This window comes from Silurus aristotelis, assembly GCF_946808225.1.
Source record: "Silurus aristotelis genome assembly, chromosome: 21".
Taxonomy (NCBI): domain Eukaryota; kingdom Metazoa; phylum Chordata; class Actinopteri; order Siluriformes; family Siluridae; genus Silurus; species Silurus aristotelis.
The window spans coordinates 3,691,537-3,712,144 of record NC_139594.1 but is presented as its reverse complement, the minus strand read 5'-3'; the positions used below and the strand labels follow the sequence as shown (position 1 = coordinate 3,712,144).

The 20,608-nt window shown below is 39.6% G+C and overlaps 1 protein-coding gene across 4 annotated transcripts in view; it reads left to right on the top strand.

The window, feature by feature from the left end:
* The window catches only part of gcgra (glucagon receptor a), a 78,505-nt gene extending 58,596 nt beyond the window's left edge, over positions 1 to 19,909 (top strand). For 2 of the 4 annotated variants that reach the window (XM_083524509.1, XM_083524510.1), the window contains exons 2-14: positions 1,370 to 1,517; positions 3,508 to 3,604; positions 4,373 to 4,480; positions 4,653 to 4,756; positions 4,868 to 4,974; positions 5,668 to 5,827; positions 7,789 to 7,957; positions 8,469 to 8,529; positions 13,436 to 13,505; positions 14,988 to 15,076; positions 15,728 to 15,875; positions 18,716 to 18,757; positions 18,976 to 19,909. In XM_083524509.1, the coding sequence (XP_083380635.1) occupies positions 1,467 to 1,517; positions 3,508 to 3,604; positions 4,373 to 4,480; positions 4,653 to 4,756; positions 4,868 to 4,974; positions 5,668 to 5,827; positions 7,789 to 7,957; positions 8,469 to 8,529; positions 13,436 to 13,505; positions 14,988 to 15,076; positions 15,728 to 15,875; positions 18,716 to 18,757; positions 18,976 to 19,308 (1,539 nt within the window). In that variant the 5' untranslated portion in view covers positions 1,370 to 1,466 and the 3' untranslated portion in view covers positions 19,309 to 19,909. Of the gene's footprint in view, positions 1 to 1,364; positions 1,518 to 3,507; positions 3,605 to 4,372; positions 4,481 to 4,652; positions 4,757 to 4,867; positions 4,975 to 5,667; positions 5,828 to 7,788; positions 7,958 to 8,468; positions 8,530 to 13,435; positions 13,506 to 14,987; positions 15,077 to 15,727; positions 15,876 to 18,715; positions 18,758 to 18,975 lie in introns of all 4 variants that reach the window. The other 2 variants (XM_083524507.1, XM_083524508.1) reach the window with 1 other exon arrangement.
* The last annotated feature ends 699 nt before the right edge of the window (positions 19,910 to 20,608 follow it).

Sequence of the window (20,608 nt, the reverse complement as noted above, 5' to 3'; positions counted from 1 at the left end):
AAGGACTTTAACAACTCTCTTCCATTGAAATTGTAAGTCCATGTATAGTTTCTGCCTGTTGTTTGGAGCAATACTGCATCCAATACTGATATTCCCTTTGAGGATTGGTTCTCAGTTGGGTTCTCAATAGGATTGAGGTCAGGAGATGATGGTGGCCACACCATAATTTGTTTCTCTTTTTATGTCGAAAGCAACCAAAAATTCAGTGGTGTTTTATTGAAGAGTGTGATGATGCGTCTTCCTGCAGAAAGTGAAAATGATCTGTTAGGAACTCCACATATATCACAGAGGTCTTTTGGACACCATCAGGTATCCTAAGGGGACCTACCATCTCAATTCCCAATATTCCAGCCCAAATCATCACTCCAAGACCTCCTTGCTGACATCCCGATCTTGTTGGAGCAGGGTGGCCATCCAGAAATCCAGAAATTCTTCTGTACCATCCAGTTTAGCACGGCATTCACCTGTTTGAAAATGAGTCTTCATGTATTTCTGTGCAAATAGTAAACGTTTCTTTATGTGAGATTTGGTTAAGGGTGGCCAAAGTACAGCTTTATGCACAACTACCAGCCTATGAAGGATCCTGCATCGAGAAGTTCTTGGGACTCCAAAAACAGCAGCAGCTTCAAATATCTGTGTGCTGCTCAATAGTGGCTTTTTTATAGTCACTCTTTTAATACTATTCATTTGTCTGACAGAAATCTTGCTTAGTAAGCCCTTATCTGATCGCATTCTTCTGTGCTGTGTCACTCACAAATCTTTTGATATTTTGATGGTCTCTGTTCAGTTTCTGAGATATTTCAAGTGTTTGCATGCCTTTGGCAAGACATTGCACTATTTCACGCTTTTTTAATCTGCAGAAAGATCTTTCTTCTTCTCCATATTGTACAGAACTGTAACTTGCTTAATAATGTGGAAGAACCTCTTTAAGTAGGTTTCCTTTTTAACTAGGATCACCTGGAAAACGAACCAATGAACCTGTCCGAGCTTCATACCTGTTATTTCAAAATATATGAGAAAAAAATAAATGCGATCTTTGGAAAAACTGAAACCTAAATCTTTATTTTATTGAAATCCTACTAAAATGCGATAGATAGATAGATAGATAGATAGATAGATAGATAGATAGATAGATAGATAGATAGATAGATAGATAGATAGATAGATAGATAGATAGATAGATAGATAGATAGATAGATAGATAGATAGGCGTTTATATAAAATGTATGCTTCTTGAAAACAGTAAGCAGAACATGAGGTAATACTGTGTGTGTGTGTGTGTGTGTGTGTGTGTGTGTGTGTGTGTGTGTGTGTGTGTGTGTGTGTGTGTGTGTGTGTGTGTGTGTGTGTGTGTGTGTGTTAAGCTTAGGCAGCCTGGTGACCCTTCAAGGATTCCTATGAGGTGATCCCCACTTCAGCCACCCTCAGGCCCCCCCACCTAACGTCAGCAGCAGCACGACAAAGGGATGTCACAAGCATTTCTTCTGAGCCTGATCATTTTCTTCTCCTGCACACAGGTCAGCCCACACATCTCTCTCTCTCTCTCTCTCTCTCTCACTCTCTCTCTCTCTCTCTCTCTCTCTCTCTCTCTCTCTCTCTCCTTCATCTTTTATGTCTTTTATTAACCAGCACTGGAAGCTCTCCTGAGACCATCATCTTCTCATTTTTTAAGTGTTCCTGCACACCAACAACAGATTCAGTTAACAGAGAAATCGAATGAATTATTAATAAAAGGAATAAAACACACACACACATACACACATATAAATCGAATTATATATGAGATGTCCTGTGGGTTCCTGCTGAAGTATTTAAAGAGCATTCACAGCAATCTGAACAAAGCCAGCTCTACCTGGGTAATAAGAGGAACGCTCAATAGGCTTGTGGAGTTTTATTTACAAGCAAAACCTTACTGTTACCACCCTGAAGTGTTTATTTATCCTACAGCAGAGAACCATGAAGTGTTTATGTTAACAGTTGAAATATACTCTGTTTATACAATAATTGCTCGTTCCACTTTTTGCTCATTTGGAGCCAGGTTCTGCTATCACTTACGTTATAGCAGCTATCCACAGTCAATACATCACCAACCTCCCTTTTCCCTCTTTTTTGTCTTTAATTAGGCAAAACAATAAAAGTATAAACCGATCTGACTCTTTTATTACAATCTGTTAAAATAATTTTTTCTTACAGAAAGCATCACCATGTCAATTATCAGAGGTTTGTCTTTGTTAAATAACATGAGTAAGAGTTAGTGGATTATATATAAGCCTATGATTTGCCTTGCAATCAGAACTACTGGACCAATCAAATCCCATCTTAGCTAACAAGCTAAGCATGTTGTAGTCAAGTTTTTCCAACTCTTATTAACAAAACCTCTTACTTTGTACAAAGTCAACCCTGTAATCCATAGAAAATTATTAGCATGGACATAATAGAATGTGCAGGTTGAGCAACCAGAGTCATTGAGTGTCAAGTGAGCCAGCAAGGAATTATTCTTCCGAAAGTGAGCCAGTTAAGCCTGAGCCAGCCAGGACTCAGCAAGTTAGAAGTAAGCAGGCAAGGAATGAATAGCTAGCTAGCTAGCTAGCTAGCTAGCTAGATAGATAGATAGATAGATAGATAGATAGATAGATAGATAGATAGATAGATAGATAGACAGTCAGACAGAACCTTATTGTCATTGCATAGTTACACTACAACGAAATGCAGTTTAGCATCTATTAGAAGTGCAAATAGTAGCAACTGTGCAAATTTACAAGTGCATATTAATATGTAAGTATACTGTATGTACAGCATGTAAATATATATACATACCTATGTGTGTGTAAACATATGTACAGTGAATAAATATAAAGGCAATAGCAGTAAAGAGATGTGTAAACATTGTTGAAAAGTACAAGTCAATGGTTATGAGGATACGGCAGTGAAAAATGAGCTGACACTGTTGTAAAGGTACCACAAGTAAAAGGTTATAAGGCTATTGCATTGAAGAATGTGCAACTGAATAAACAAGTACACTAAATATACTGTATATACATGAATGTAAAATCTTAGGCAGGATGTACAGTAAGGTATATATAGATATAGAAAAAGGTATATATAGATTCTAGCAATTTAGAAGTGAGCCAGCCAGGAGTTGTTCAGCCTCAAGTGAGCCAACCAGAAATCAGTAATTTAGGATTGAACGAAGCCAGGAATCATTTAGAATCAAGTGACCCAGCTAGGACTCAGCAAATTAGGAGTGAGCCAGGCAACAGGCAACAGTTGTCAAGCCTCATGATGTCTTACAACCACCTACTAACTAATTATTTAGGTGGTATGGATTTTTGGACACTAGATTGTATTAGGTTAAAGAGACATAAAGTATTGCTTGTAGTTTAATTTAAAAAAAAACCCTTACTGAAGAACATGTTTTGTAACCACACAAAGAAAAACATTTATTTCAATTTTAATTACATTTTTCTCATTTAAATCAGTGCTTTATTATTACTGTTTATCTCACAGGTGTCCTCTGCCTTGTCCATGAAACTTTTAATGAGAGAGTGGATGAACTATGAAGATGAATGTCTCAAGAATAACAGCAGAGAACCACAAACCACGGGTGAGCTTCTCTTTTCTGTGTTTTCTTATTAGAGCTTTGTGTAACTGGAGTGCTGATCAGATAGATCAAAGCCTCATTAACATTGTTTAAGGTACATATTATCCACTAGTATTTTGTACCACCATTAAAGCACTCACTGATTAGAGATTAGACTCTATTGAAGAACAGATTTTTTTAAAGCATCTTCTAGAGAGGCCTAGAGAAGTCCTTAGCTCATATACTTTGGCTAAAATATACCAGCTGGTCAAAAGTCAGTATGACAGTCAGGTCAAAATGTCTGGAATCACATTCGAATTTGTTTTTCCACTCAAAATTGAAAATAAACAAAATATTTCAGAATTTCTTAAAGTTAAAGTTTTTAAAACAAGGAATATCCTAAATATTAAAATCTTAAATTTTTTTTATTTAGACTTGATGGATGTCTATCTGTTTTAAAGGCTGGTTGGCCATCTCAAAAGATCGTTTTGAGCTAATTTGACTAATTTGACCATTGCCAAGGCTCTGCACTTAGTTGCTAGGAGGTAAAAGCATGTGCAAGATGACCAGCCAAGAGTGACCCATCTGGAAGTGAGCCACTGAGGAGCTTCACAGTCAGGACCAAGACATTTAACTGTAAGCCAGCTAGGAGCTAGCCAGTAAGACTCCCATCAGCAATTAGTGGATTCCAGTAGTTGAGTTGTAATATGTAAAGGGACTGAATCTGAGGTTTTTTATGAGAACCATCTTTTATCAATGACTCTTCTGATTATACGTGACTCTGTCATGCAGGTCTTATGTGTAATAGGACGTTCGATAAATACGCCTGTTGGCCAGACGGTTTGCCGAACACCACGGTGAGCGTCCCCTGCCCCAAGTATCTGCCCTGGCACACAAAAGGTAAGAGTCCATACACATCACTTTTTTGTGTTTACGAAAATGGGAAGGTCAAGGTCATTTGTAGAACATTTTAGAATAGCATTGTAGTTAACCTATACTACAGGTTATACTGCGGGCAACCAATTTCATTAAACCAAAACAAAGTGTGTTTATGATAATTTGTCCATTTCAGTCCAAAATGGCCTGGTTTATCTGGAGTGCAAAGCTGATGGCCAGTGGGCCAAACAGAAGAACGCGAGTGAATGTGAAAGAAATGACCTGGAACAGATTGAAACGGTACTTGTCTTGTACAGCTCTAAAAGTGAATTCACAACATCATTGCGCTGTGGACAAACTAGAAATACTGATTTATATGTGTGTGGGGATCTCTGATTCGATGTTTTTCAGCAATACTATTTCAAGATCCTTAGTAAATTTAGGATCATATACACTGTCGGATATTCCCTCTCACTGGGAGCGCTGGTGCTGGCACTTGGTATCCTGGTGGCCTTCAGGTAAGTCCTACAACCAAGCCCATTTATTATATAAAGCAAACAGACAGCTATACTACGCTGTGATATTTACCAATGATCAGCAAAGAAGGCCCACTCTTAGCGTCTTTAACATGCTTAATTGACTATCACCTGTGAAATTAAATGTGACAAAATCTCCAGATGGTTCCTGTGCTACATTGCACAATTCTATAGACAACTTCAGTTCATTCTTTTTGTTTTTTTATCAGTCCAAATCAGGCTTCTAATTAGGTATATTAGGTTCTGGAGCTCCTTTGGCTTAGCTGTGCCTTACAGCTTAGTTTAGCATCTCATTGACTAGAAATCTACAACCCAAAACTCATGGCAGGCATGACCGTTTCCTGCAATTCAGTTGATTCAGAGTCAAATTTCCGTCTCACTGTAATCACAGCAAGCTGGGATTATTTAGAAGGTCCACGTGTACATTTACATTCATGGCATTTGGCAAATGCCCTTATCCAGAGCAACACAATAGAGCAATTGAGGGTTAAGGGCCTTGCTCAAGGGCCCAGCAGTGGCAGCTTGGTGGTCCTGGAATTTGAACTTGTTACCTTGTGAAGGTCCACAACTCTCTAGAGAACTAACCAAAAGCTAAAATGCACCAGGGTTAGAGTTAGGTGAACAAACCGATGTGTGTTAATTTGTTCATTATCCATGGTGCTGTGATATTTTCAGGAAGCTGCACTGTATGAGGAACAACATTCACATGAACCTGTTTGCCTCCTTCATCCTGCGAGCTGCAGCCATTTTTATCAAAGATGCATTGCTGGAGAAACCCAACATCAACCCCGGCACCACCACGGACCTCGAGATGGACCTGTTCGTCAAGAACGAAGTCAGAAATCACTCACTTTGGTTCTTTACAGTACCATGTCCCATGTCAATACGATCATACAGTCAAATTTCTGTTTTAAAATCTTTTGGGTTTAAAGAGTCACATCATCAAATTTTTTTATAACATCACATGCATGGAGCTGAGGGTTGTAGCTGTTTAATCTGTATTTCTAGACACTGTCACTGTATGTCCCCTGATTTCCTACCACCATTTTAGCTGCCTAATCCATTTAATTTGTCATAATTAGCCTGTCTTGGTCTGAGGGAGAGGTCAAAACAACATCTTTTGTAGTCCTGGATAATTGGCTTTAATTGTTAGTCACATTGTGAAAAGATTAATTGGGGAAAGAAACTTTTCTTTATGCAGTGCTGTGAAAAAAAGATTTGTCACCTTCATGATTTTTAATTAAAATTAAGGTTTTTTTAGTGAAAGTGCTGACTTAAATCCGGTCGAGATGCTGTGGCATGGCCTTAAACAGGCTGCCATGCTCAAAAATCCTCCAAAGTAACTAAAATAAAACAATTCCTCCACAGAGATGTGAAAGCCTCATTGCCAGTTATTGCAAATATTTGATAGCAGTTCTTGCTGCAATGGTGGCACGACCGGTTATTAGGTTTAGAGGGCACTTATTTTTTCACATAGAGACAGCAAGGTTTGGAAAGCTTTTTCCAAAAAAAAAAAGCTTTTTTCCTTTCTTTTTCAGAACAACTTACATTTATCTAATTTGTTAAACTAAACAGTTGACAGCTTGGGGCCTTACTTTAGGGCCCATCAGTAGCAGCTTGATAGTGCTGGTGTTTAAACTCACTATTTTCTGAGAAGAGGTCTAACACTAACCACTAAGCCTCCACTTTCCCCTTTATAGTTATAATGGACCACAGAAATCTTGAATTTATGATTGAATGGATGAAACAAATAATAAATGTGCTCTAGTAGTGGAATGACACTGGATAATGGCAAACTCAGAATAGCTAAAGGTACACTGGTGAAAATTGGTGGAAGTAAATAAAACATGCTAATTAACAGTAAAAAGCCCTTATCACCTCGTGTTGTGTTTTCTGTATGAGCAAATACAACACTCATGCTGATGTTCATGATGTTAGCCAAACGTTAAGACAATTACTGGAGGACCTTCACTGAGTATTCTGGCGTAGAGGAGACATTATTACACAGTCTGTTACAGAATTTATCAGTGTGGCTCCAGTAAGTAAGTTCCGTTTTTGGCCTTTTGTCCACACCAAGGCAGTGTTTTCAGTCAACAAAAATGACATACAAAAGCTTTTTCTCCCCTCAAAATCGCAGTCTGAACTGTGAAAAAGGAGGTTTTAGAAAAACGGTGGCGAATTTGTAGTCATTGCTGCTACGTTTCAAAGAGCCGGGAAAGTAAATACGATGTGGATGCGGAGCATTTTTAGACAAGAACGCCGTTTTTCAAATTGATCCAGATTAATGTAGATGTAGCTATAATCTGATTTGTTTTCTTTACAGAAACAAGTCCTTTAAGAAACAGCATTTATATCTAACTTATACATTTATGACATGCCTCTATCCAGAGGCACTAACAATTATTTTATTTATGCAACTGATCAATTAAATGTTAAGAGCCTTGCTCAAGGGCCCAACAATGGCAGCTTGGTGGTGCTGGGAACTCACGTCAGTCTGAGCAGACGTCCAACAACTATGACCTACCACTTAGTGGAATCTGTAGTAAGGGAAGTGGTAGCTAAGAGATAAAGGCTCTGGGTTACTGATTGAAAGGGTGACAGATCAAGCCTCATTATTGCCAAGCTGCCACTCTTGGGCCCTTGAGCAAGGCCCTTAACCCTCTCTGCTCCAGGGGGGCTGTATCATTGAACCCCAGTTTCCTGGCATTGCTAGAATATGCGAAGAAATTTCACTCTGCTTTAATGTACATATGCCACGAAAAAAGCACTTTTAGTTTAATCTCTTGTGTCCTGCAGGTTTTACAGCCAGATGTTGGCTGCAGGATTGCTGTAGTGATGATGCAGTACAGTATCATAGCAAACAGCCACTGGCTGCTGGTGGAAGGGATCTATCTTCACAACCTGCTAGCAGTCACCGTGCTGACTGAGGGGAACCACTTCAGCATCTACCTGTGCATCGGCTGGGGTGAGGCCTTCACTTTTGTACAACAAAAACACAACTTTAACACATGGACAGATCTTGAATTAGAAGCCTTGCCATTCCTGCTCCAAATAAATCTCTATTCAGGTTCAGCAGTATTTGAGAATTCTGCCTGTGACAGTTCCTCAACCTCAACTAAAGTGTTTTGTGGGAACATTTTAAATAATAACGTTAGTTCGTACACGCCTGAGATATTTGCTAATAAATTTATTTGTTCCCGAAAATTTAGACAAACTACACGTCTGCACGTCATTTCTTTATTTTCATATGAAAAATAAAACCGCCCTTGAGTGACTTTTCTCCAGGAAACAAAGCTGACAAGAGAAAAAACCTGCATCTGGCACATTTTAATAATGTATTCATATACACTTACACCCCTAGTGTACATTTTTTTCAATAATAAATAATGTTATCCGTCTGCCCAGAAATAATGGCAATGTTTCCTCGCTTCAAGTGTAAAATATTCAAATGAGTTTTGTGTTCTGTTTGGTTACAGGAGCGCCGCTGATCTTTGTTCTGCCCTGGATCATCGTGAAGTATATCTACGAGAACGAGAAGTAGGTTTTTAATAGGTATTCGAAAAAATTTCGCAGTTACTGTATTAGAGAAAATATGATCAAGAAATTATTTTAAAACAAGAAGCAAACAATTATGTGAGACAAAACAATGTTGATCATCGATTAGTCGTTATAAGCAATAGTGACCAGTAATTGGTTGTTGTAAGCAATATTGATCAGTGATTGGTCGTTTTTAAGAAATAGTGAATATGTGATTATAAACAATAGTGATCATTTATTGGTTGGTATAAACGACAGTGATCAGTGATTGGTCGTTATAAACAACAGTGATCAGTAATTGGTCGTTATAAAAAATAGTGATTAGCGATTAGTCGTTATAAACAATATTGCTCATCGATTAGTTGTTATAAGCAATAATGATCAGTGATTGTTTGTTGTAAGCAATATTGATCAGTGATTGGTCATTTTTAAGAAATAGTGATTTGTGATTATTAACAATAGTGATCATTTATTGGTTGGTATAAACGACAGTGATCAGTGATTGGTCTTTATAAAAAATATTGATCAGTGATGGGTTGTTATAAACAATAGTGACCAGTGATTGGTTGTTGTAAGCAATATTGATCAGTGATTAGTCGCTTTAAGAAATAGTGATCTGTGATTGCATGTTTTCCGATGAGCTAATCGTAACTTGACAATCTTAAAAGTCGAGACATGAATAAACCAACCTAGGAGGCTTAAAGAATGGTGATCAGTATGGGGTAGTATACTGTTATTAATTAAATTCAGTCAAACAGAGCAATTGTAATTCTCATTACTATTGTAATATATAAACTATATCACGGTGAGCGCTGGTTCGCGAGTGGACGGTGGAGCGTACGCTGCTGCGTTTGCCTGCCGCATAAGATTTTCTTCTTTTTTTTTATGATTTATATATATAATGTGTGCACTACCAATGTTTTTCTATAAGGGGAAATGTTCAGGACAGATGAACCCTCTATTTCAGAAAAAAAAACATAAATAAGATTCGGAATTTCAAACTGGAAGGCACACAATGTTGTATAGGACGTGTCTGGATGCTGTAGCATTTAATTTTCCCTTCGCTTGAGTTTGGGGAGAACCAAACTTATTTCAGCATGAGAATGCCCCTGTGCACAAAGTTTGGTCCATCAAGATAAGCTTTAGAGTGGAAGATCTCCTGCTATAGAGCTCTGACCCTCAACCCTATTGGAATTAATTGGCCCTCCTAGGCCTCCTTATTTCATCTACATAAGTACCTGACTTTACAAACACCCTTGTGTCTGAATGAGAAGAAATCTCCACACACACTCCGAAATCTACTCAAACATCTTCCCAGAAGGGTGAAGGTTTTTATAACAGAAAATGGGGACAAAATGTGGAATAGGATGTACAAAAAGCAAAATTTTTTATGGTCAGGTGTCCACAAATTTTTGCCTGAATAGTGTATATATGTAAACAGTTCTTCTGCAGGTGAATCAGCTCTGTTGAATGTTAAAAAACTCCAGTGTGATTTTGTGTCTGGATCCAGCCCAAAGTCAGAGGACTGTCACTCCGCCTCACAAGCAGCTGCTCTATAACAAAACAAAAACATAAGAGATGTACAAGGTACAGGAATGTGAGCTACGCCATGGCAACTACTCGGGCCGTGACAGTGATGCTGCACAGATGAGCTTCTTGTCTTCTGAAGGACTTGCTGGGAAAAAGTGTGTTGCGTTCTCACAGTTTCTGCAGCTAAGCACATATATTACACAGTGCCTCTTATGCTCTGGCCGGCTTGCAGGAAGTAAATTACACTCCATGGCCGATGCGCTTCGCTTACTTATTAGCCGTATAAATAAGGATCTGTCTGTTATTTTATGATGTAATATAAAAGTGGCACTGATCCGGATACAGCTTGCACTGGTACAGTAATTTGTGGTGGTCTGGTCAAAAGGACCACGGTTTATTAATCCTTTATAGTCCCGGTTTATTGTTCTTCTCAAAGTACAGAGCCTGTCAAAAGTATGGAGGCACCTAGACTTTTATAGAGACAGATAATTTCATAAACATTCAGCTGAAATACTTTGCTCTTGGAAATGTTGCTGAAGATGTTCTTCATAATTTGGAGAATTCTTGTTCATCCCAGAGCAGTTCCATGGGATTTAGGTGCAGTGACTGGGCAGGACGTTCCATGATTGATATCACTCCAGACGACTTGTTTACTCTCAAAATAACGCTTACAGAACTCGGACGTGTTTATCGCTTCGGCAATGTCGCTTCCAATGAGCCGCAGTCCAGATGGAGTCGCATGGTGTTGAAGCGTGGAATGGGAGCAATGTTGGTTTCCTTCACTTTCTGGAATAAGTCTCCAACCTTTCCTGCTCCAAAACAACCCCAATTTATGAAGCTTCCACATCCATTTGTGACTGTGGGGGAAAAGACATCTGATAACATCCGCTTTCCTTTTCTTCTGAAAAAAATGCCCAATTTGGACTCCACAGAATTTTCTTTTAGTCATTCAGAGTTTGATTCTTGTGTGTTTTTGCCTTTTTACTGAGTTTGTTGCATAGAAACAAAAGGAACACACATGCATGTCTCAAAAACCATAAAAGACTCTGTGTTTCCAAACTTTTGACACACAATCTATTTCATTAAATACAGCCATTTAGATAAATAAATAAATCTGTTCTATTCTCTTAAAGTGGTTCTTGGAAATTCAGGGAGGTTTTTACATCTGAAGCATGTCTCTGGCTCCAGAAGTATAAAAGTCCTGGTCTGCATGGTAATCATCATTACTGGAAAATGAGCCCGAATCTCATCTGTCGCTATCAAATTTAAAAAAAGAAAAGCTCACTGGAAGTAGTTTTGGAGTGTATTCAGCTGTTATGTAAGTTCTGTAAATGTCAAGGGGGATTCTCTCTCGGCCGCGGTTCGTCTCTGTGCTTCTCCGTGATCTGTTCTCGTGCGGACGACGACGAGCTGGCATGTGGCACCGCTCGTGTTCCCTGCTTTCAGAACCTGCTGTTTTAATAACGTTGTCCCTGTGGGGATGAGACCGGCCGTGGCGCACTTTCAGCTTGGTCTTTCCAAAGAAAAAAAAAGACCTGCTATCTAGGATGGGGTGTGCAGGTTCATCCTGACAAAGTTGCCTCTGCAGAGAAAGAATGTCCTAGGGATATGATGCACTCGGTTGGGCATGGGATAATGATTTGTCTTCGTTGTCACTTCACCACAAACTTAGCGCTCAACTAATTTCCAGCACTAAAAATTCCTGCTTATCAGAAACTATAAACTGATGAAGGGGCTTGTCCACAGGACCGGGGCCTGCAACCACTCAAGTATTTTTTTTTACATGACTACCGTTAAAAATAAACACTGGGAATAAAAAAGATTGTTGAGAAACAGAAACTCAGTATTAGGCAGCATGGGGGGGGGGGGGGTTGCATTCGGGGGCTTCACAGCCTCCAGTTTGATCCTGACCTCTGAATATCATCAATTAAAGCGAATTATATGATGCTGCCTTCGGTTCTTTCTTCTTCCTGCAGTTAGTTTTCAGCATGTTAGCATTATAACATGGCTCCTATTCACTTTCTGAGCAACTGAAACCAAAGTTGTTGTACTTGTAACTGAGTTGTTCAAGTACAAGTAAAGTTTTTTAAAGTTTTTTTAACAGCGTGAGGGTGGGCTGGGGGGTTCTAATGTAGGTCAAAAAGGACAAGGCAATATAAATCTCAAACTACTGTATTTTCCGGACTATAAGCCGCTACTTTTTTCCCACGCTTTAAACCCTGTGGCTTAAACAACGAATCGGCTAATTTATGGATTTTTCCTGGGTTTTTCCCGGTTTCACAAGCTTCAAAAACAAAAAATTGAGCGACATAACATTAGACCAATGAAATTGCGGAACGGGTTCAGGTGAACCAATGAAACTCTTTATATTAAATCAGACGTGCTCCCACTGAATCAGACCTCACCACATCGTAAATATGGATGATGTTCCTCTGACGTTTGACCTGCCGCTATTCACTAACTCCAGTTGCAACAGAAATCATATAAGCACAGACGGGTTTCCAAAACTCGTCAAGTGCTTTTTTAATTTTTTTGGCATCAGCGTTACAGGTTAGTCAAAGAAACTTAGAACTAGGCACCAGAAAATAATAAGGACATATTCCTCGGAGTTGCACACATGCAGTAATACCGGAAAAATGCGGCGACAGGCTATTCCCAAAATGCCGCTCTGGTCTTAAAGGTCTTATTTCCCCCGTTACACCGTGTAACATACACTGTATTTCATTAAAGCCTGTGTAAAGTTCATTAGGTTCAGTGTAGACACTGCGGCTTATACACAGGTGCGGCTTATTTATTTTCAAAATAAAAATCTTTGTCAAATTCAGTGGGTGCGGCTTATATATGGGTGCGCTTTATAGTCCGGAAATTATGGTAGTTGTTTTTAATTGAATGAACACTTTTTTAAAACACTAATCATTTATGATAATGAGAGAAATCGCAAATGAAAAATACAGAATTCAGTCACACGTTGAACAACTCTGACTTTTCCACTGTGACGAATACCCCTGTGCACAAAACCATCTCTCTGAAGATCTGCTTTACATTGGTTGGAGTGGAAGATCTCCTGCTATATATTTAACAGGAATAAATTGGAACACTGACTAAACCCCAGGCCTCCTCACATCACCTACATTACCACCGGACTTCACTAACACCTTTGAATAAATCTCACTTTCCATAACCTTCATAAAATCAAGTGGAACTCCTTCTCAGAAGAGTGGAGCTTATTATAGCAATAATTGGAGACTAAATGCGGAATAGGATATTCAAAAAGCACATACCAATCGTATGGTCTGTTGTCCACACTTTTTTTTTTGTCTTTACAGTGTGTACTGTTTATGTGTCTAATGTGTATAATGTTTTCTCTCTCCTTCAGTTGCTGGGAACAGAACATCAACATGGGGTACTGGTGGATTATCCGTTCTCCCATCCTCCTGGCAGTTTTGGTGAGATTTTGTCTGCCTCTGTCACATTCTTTTTTATCAGCTCGCAGTCTTTTGCTTTCTAAGTGTCATGTGAAGATCAAACCTGTCGATTTGGAATAGAAAGTCCCTCAAAAATTATTATCATGTGAAGCGACTGCACATAAAAGGGTCACGGCAGGAAACGTGTCATTATGTCGTCCTGGCCCTTATTTAATGGACTACTAGTGTTTAGTCCATATCGTCCAATCCCATCCAATTCACTGATTGTCTTTATTATTGACACATCAATGCATTTTTGTTTTAAATACAAGTGCATATGTTTGGTTGATTTTGATAATTAAATGATTTGCCTACTTATTATTAATCAGTCAGCTTGTTATCTTGAATCTGTACATGATGTTTGCTGCTGTCTATTGCCAGCCATAAACCCCCTTAATTTAGGTTTTGCATTCAATTTGTTTTGGCAATTTAACCATTTTTTTTAATAGATTGTGTGAAGATTGCTCAGGTGTTCCAATACTTTTGCAACACCTGACTTTCCCAGCAATATGGTTCCTCTTTAAACCGTTAGCACAAAGTTAGGGGTGCACAAATGTCTAAGATGTCTTATTTACCTCTCATTTGAACTAGAAGTCCCCAACCTAAAAAGCCTGATCCTTGAAGATATACTTTTTAAGGGTTGGAGTGGACGATCTCCAGCTATAGAGCTCTGACCTCCACCCTATTGAACAACCCAGGCCTCCTCATCTCACCTACATTAGTATCTGATATTACCACCACCCTTGTGGATGAATGTATCTCCACAAAATCTAAACCAATTCCAGTGAAACATCTTCCAAGAAGAGTGGAGCGTGTTATAGCAGCAAATAGGGATGTGGAATGGGACATTCAAAAAGTAGCACATAGAAATCTTATGGTCAGGTGTCCACAAACTTTTGTCCAAATAGTGTATATTTTTAGAGTAGACTTTGCATTGAACGCCTCATTAATTGAGGATTACGTATGCCCAGATGTCATAAGCGGATTAGAGGATTCCGCCGTCTGTTTGCTAGCATAACAGTGTACAATAAGCTACGTCACGTAGCATCACAGTATCAGACTGATCCGTACAGGTATTCATCATTATTCAGCCGCCAAGAAACTCAACGACTTGTTATACTTTGACGAAAAGGCTTTCCTGAGTGGCAAGCAATTCTAATGCCAAAGGATTCGAACTCTAATCTCAATTTCTTCTCGTGCACAGCTGTTGTGTCTCGGTCTCAGATTCTGACAGAAGCGGCTGTGCTTAAGCGTTTGCAATAATGTAGCGATGTTTTGTTTTCAGACATTAAACAAACCGTCGCAGACGTCCGTGTCAGGCTCGCGCGGCTTAACCCGTGTGAACGATCGCACGCACCGTCTGAGCAAACACACGTCACGCTTGCGTTGTCTTAACGTGACATAATGGTGCCGAGCAGGTCCGGGGCGATGTTTAACCACGTGTCTGCTTTCTCCTGTACTCAGATCAACTTCTTCATCTTTATACGCATCATTAAGATCCTGGTGTCCAAGCTGAGGGCTCACCAAATGAGATACTCGGATTACAAATTCCGGTGGGTGTCCACGTCTACCAAAACTGAGTCCATGTTGTTGTTTTGTTTTAAACTCAGTTTTTTATTTACTGTGAAACACATACATGTTCCTTTTGTTTCAATGCAAAAAAACTTGGTAAGAGGCAAAAACACAATATAATTGGACAGTGAAAGTTCTGTGGAGACATTTTTTACTTCTGAAGAACAGGAGAGAAGATGTGATCAGACTTCCTCACCCCCACAGTCACACTTGGAGGTAGAAGCTTAATGGTTTGGGGTTGTTTTGGAGCAGGGAAGGTTGGAAAGGAATCCTGAACCAACATGGATTTCATGCCGTATTTTAACACCATGCTCAAAGAAATTGACAAAAAACATAACTGTGATTTCAACTGGTCTGAAATTTGATCTGCAATTTGCATTTAATATTATAAGTCTAAAATTTCAGTACAATACATTTCTAATATCTTGGGGGATGTGGTAGCTTAGTAGTTAAGGCATTGGCTTTGGAGCCAGAGGTCATGAGTTCATATTCCTATGAGGAAATGTGGTAAATGTAATCAATGATTGTTATGGAATATTAAAAAAGTATTTTAAAGTATTTCACACTGTGAACATATTTCTCAGGAAAGTACTGCTTTCTTCTTGTGTAATTCGCTTTGTTTTGTTGCTCAGGCTTGCAAAGTCCACCCTCACCCTCATCCCTCTGCTCGGGTGTCATCTGGTCCTGTTTTCCTTCGTCACCGATGAGTCTACCTCAAACGGTGCCATCACCCTGCGGCTCACCAAACTCTTCATCGACCTCGTCTTCAACTCCATCCAGGTGAGCCGGGAATGACATGTTCCCACACAAGACACAGGATGTAACAAGATATTAACTTTAGACCATGTTGTATTTCTGGACTACTGGATGCTCATCAGATATGTTTCAATTATCCACTTTTTTAATGCAGGAATTTCTTTTTCCGGTGAAGTAAGAACCTGAGCACACTATTAGGGCAAAAGTATTGGAACACCTGACACTTATGTGACTCTTTTATGTGACAATTTTGGACAGGATATTTTTGCTAGAAATTTTCCCTTCATTGAACTAAGAGACCCAAACCAGTGGAAGTGAGTGGAAGATCTCCTGCTAGAGAGCTCTGACCTCAACCCTATTTGGATGAATTTTTCACCGACTTTACTAAAACCCTTATGGCTGAATGAATCTCACACAAATCTCCACAGACTCTTGTGGAACATCTTCCCAGAACAGCAAATGTGGAGCAAGAAGGTTCAAAACAGAAGCAAACTTTTGCTTATCACAAACATTTATCCACATAGTAATATTTTACACACAGATTCATGTTTTGGACAAAAATCCATTTGAGTGCGACAAAAAAACAACAAATTAAAAGCTTTATCCCGTCAGTAATACATTTGCATGAGGTCCGGGATCCATTAAAAAATTTCCAGGTGCTACTGTTTTTTTTTTTTTTTTTTTTTTTTTGCATCCGCTGTTATTTTTTTTGTCCTTTAAAGGAAACTACAGGCTAATTTGCGGACCGTTTTTTTCACCAAACTTGCTGATCACATTAGACCCGTCTGGATTCATGTAACTGATTTTCTATGCAGATAAATAATGTTTGTCTGCTGCTACTTGCTATATTTAGTCTCATAGCGCACGTTTCGATGCCCCCCCTGAATATGAAACACTTCCTGTTTCACAAAACAAAATAAGGCCGTTTGGGATTATTAGGTGTGTTCAGATTGAACTAAAAAAAACAGTCCTTAATACTGGGAAAAACAGTGCGTTTTGGAGGCGTCACAGTCGTGGTGATTCACCTTGTGATAAACTGAGCGTAACACTTACATGGAGTGCAGCTGTCGGCCCTGTCGGAGCCACGTCGTCCTAACAAAGCTTGGGTCGTCGGACAAATCGGATGAGGGCATGACGTAGAGTGGGGTTTCTCTTGTGGACGATTAGATAAATTATTTTGTCTTATAATAATCATTTAGTCTTGGAGAAGAGAAAAAAATTCGACCAACTACGTTCATTTGTTGACACTTTGATTTACGAAGTCTTTGATATACAGGTAGCTCCCCGACTTGATGGAGGAGATGGAGTTGCTAATCATAAGTTGTTAATCAAATTACAGTACCGTATTTTCCGGACTATAAGCCGCTCCTTTTTTTCCACGTTTTGAACTCCGCTGCTTAAACAATGAAGCGGCTAATTTATGGATTTTTCCTGTGTTTTTCCCGGTTTCACAAACTTTAAGCCAAAAAGCTGAGCCCCATAACATTAGACCAATGAAATTGCCGAACGGCTTCAGGTGAACCAATGAAACTCTTTATATTAAATCAGATGCGCTCCCACTGAATCGGGCCGCACCACATCATAAATATGGATGAGGTTCCTTTGACGTTTGACCTGCCGCTCACTCGGACTGTCTACAGGAAATGCGAATCATTCGTCAGGCTGAAAACAACCGGGCATGAAAACACACTTCACCTGTGTTCTGAGCTGCACGGCATCGGGAGAAAAGTGAACAATGACAGAAGACAGTGAACAATGACTTTCTTGGTAGGCTACTGTTTAGATACAAGCAGTGTAACAGACACTGTCTTTCATTAAAGCCTGTGTAAAGTTCATTAGTTTCAGTGTAGACACGGCTTATAGACAGGTGCGGCTTATTTATGTTCAAAATAAACATCTTTGTACAATTCAGTGGGTGGGGCTTAATAGTCAGAAAATTACGGTACATAGTTTAGCTAAACAGACCAATTAACACTACCATGATGTATAAACTGTACAATATAAATGTTTGTGGCAGTGGGGCGCGTGGATGAGCGGCGGGTTCGAGAGTGGAGGGCGGAGTCAGACACGCCCTGTTTAAAAAGATTTTTTTTTTTTTATGGGAAAAAAAAATAGCACAGAGACTGAACTCTGTCGATTGTCGCTGGTAAGAGTAAGGCATCTCACAAGGCAGTAGATGTGTACATTTTGGCAGCGTCCCAATGTATCGTACCGCGTATATGCTCTTATGTTTGCCTGTCGCACAAAACATTTTTTTGGAAATTTGTCGAATCGTCATCGTATGATCAAAATGTCAAACTCAGGGACTACCTGTATATTGAATTATCCTTGAGATTTCATTTCATTTTATTTAGTTTAACAGTGGACATTGTCTCACAGTAGCTTTACAGAGATAAAGCAGTTATAAAGTTGTATAAAACAATGTATACCTTTTTTCCTTATAATGAAAAGTTTGTCCCTAATGAGTGAGCCAGTGCTGAGGAAAAACTCCCTGAGTTGGCATGAGGAAGAAGAGGAAGCAGATTTAAAAGGAACCTGTCCTCATCCTCAACACCAAATCTCTATTCAATACGTTTCCAATATTGCTGTGCAGTGATGGGCGCTTTAATGCAAAACTGTTCATACAACCTGTGGTCCAGCGCCATTTTAGTAGACTGTTGATTGCAATACAGTCTAAATCCTTTCTCAAAGTTCTTGAGTGGCTCAGTAACTTTAGGGATCTTTAGGCTGTTGAGGTGGAACCATCTACAGCAGTACGGAGTGGTCTTCAGGGAGGGAGACAAAAGATTGTTTAGCATTCTCATTGTTTCATAAATGTTTACTTTGGCTCATCCCAATGCATCAGTGGTGTGTTGTGTTTGCAGGGGCTGCTGGTGGCCATCCTATACTGCTTTGTCAACAAAGAGGTGAGAATAACACCTTTCTCCTAACTAGTCTCACTCCTAGCTAGCTAGCGCTCCAAAATCATCATACCGCCTGGGGACACCATTAACGGTTTCAGGGGGATGCAAAATTTTGGGCAATTTTTTTATATTTTAATTATTAGTATAAACAACGATGGCTGCGACACGTGCGACAAAAAAAATAACTGCACACGTCACCGTTTGTCCATTTTCTCCTCCAGGTTCAGTCCGAGATCCTGAAGTTCTGGAAGCGCTGGAGGGGGAAGGATATAGACGAGGACTACCGTCACACATACAGCAACACGGCCCAGGTGACCAACAACAAACCCGTCGCTTCCAGCAAGCCCAAGCTGCGGGACGTCACGTGCATGAGTTCGGCCGTCTGCTGCTCCGAGGAGAAGCAGCTCCTAGCGCTCGGCTGCCACAACGGCACGGTCGGCACGCGTACGACTTCTAAATCGCCCGAGGGAACCAGCAGCAGCAACAGCACGCCAGCCGAGGAGCCGATGGTGTGCCATCAGGATCCACGAGGGAGCATCGAGATGAACATGTGAACACGTGAGGACACGTGTTTCGGAGATGCGCTGTAGGCACACGAGCCCGCAGTCCGAGCGAGCAGCACCGAGATGTGTTTGTGTGTGTGTGTGTGCGCATGTCATGTGGACGAGTGTTTGAGCACCTCAGTCATGTGAGCTTTCCATCTCATGTGGGGGAAAAAAGAAAACAAGTGGTTGTAACATGTTCACACGGCACATCATCACACCACCACTGCACCCTCAGCGCACGGACCTGAATGAAGACATGCTGAAAAAAAGACTTGAACAACATGAACCTCAGATGGACACAAGAACCTGGAGCGTACCTTTTATCTCTGTACAGGGGTCGACAGTTCGGATGCCTGTGGATCGCCAAGTCCTCGACCTTTTCAGGGTCCATTCTGACAGTGCAATGATCGTGAAAGCCAAATCACAATAATGAAAATAAGTTAAGTTAAATTTATTTGTGACCAAAATCCTAAAAAATCTAATGACTGTCTCTAAATTCTTTAACGATGTCTTGGGGTACATTTTTATTTTTTCCAAAAGTCGCTTTTAGTTATTTGTGCACTGTAACTTGTCAGGTTTAATTATTGCTGTTGTTTTTTTTTATATATATATATATATATATATATATATATATATATATATATATATATATATATATATATATATATATATATATATATACATTATTTTGCCAAAAGTCTGTGGACACTCTGAGAAAATGTTCTTCAAGATTTTGTGGAGATTTGTGTGAGATTCGTTCAGACACAACGATGTTAGTAAAGTGATGTAGGTGAGGAGATCTGGGGTGCAGTCAAAGTTCCAATTCATCCTGAAAGTGTTCAGTAGGGTTTAGATCTCAAAAACAGGCTGCTCAAAAATTTCCACTTCAACCAATGTAAAAGCAGATCTTCATGGAGCTGGCATTGAGCTATTGTTGTGCATAAACAGGTTTGGGTCTCCTAAAGTTAATGATGCTGAATCTTAAGACATCATACACGATTGTGTGCCTCAAACTTTGTGGTAAGATTTTGATGAAGAACCACATCTTGCTGGAAAAGTCTGGTGTCCCAATACTTTTGTCCATATAGTTATATAGTATATAAGGTGTCAATCAGACAAAGATCAGTTCAATGATCTAATCAAACAGGTGTGCCTTTTTTGCCCCGGGTGATAATAACCCATATAATGTTCTTAGAAATCTCCTGCTTTTCCAAAAGATTATCTGGAGTTTGTGGACACCTGACCATACGTTTTTTTTTAACATCTAATTCCACGTTTACTGTTAGAAAAACTTCTACTATTCTGGAAA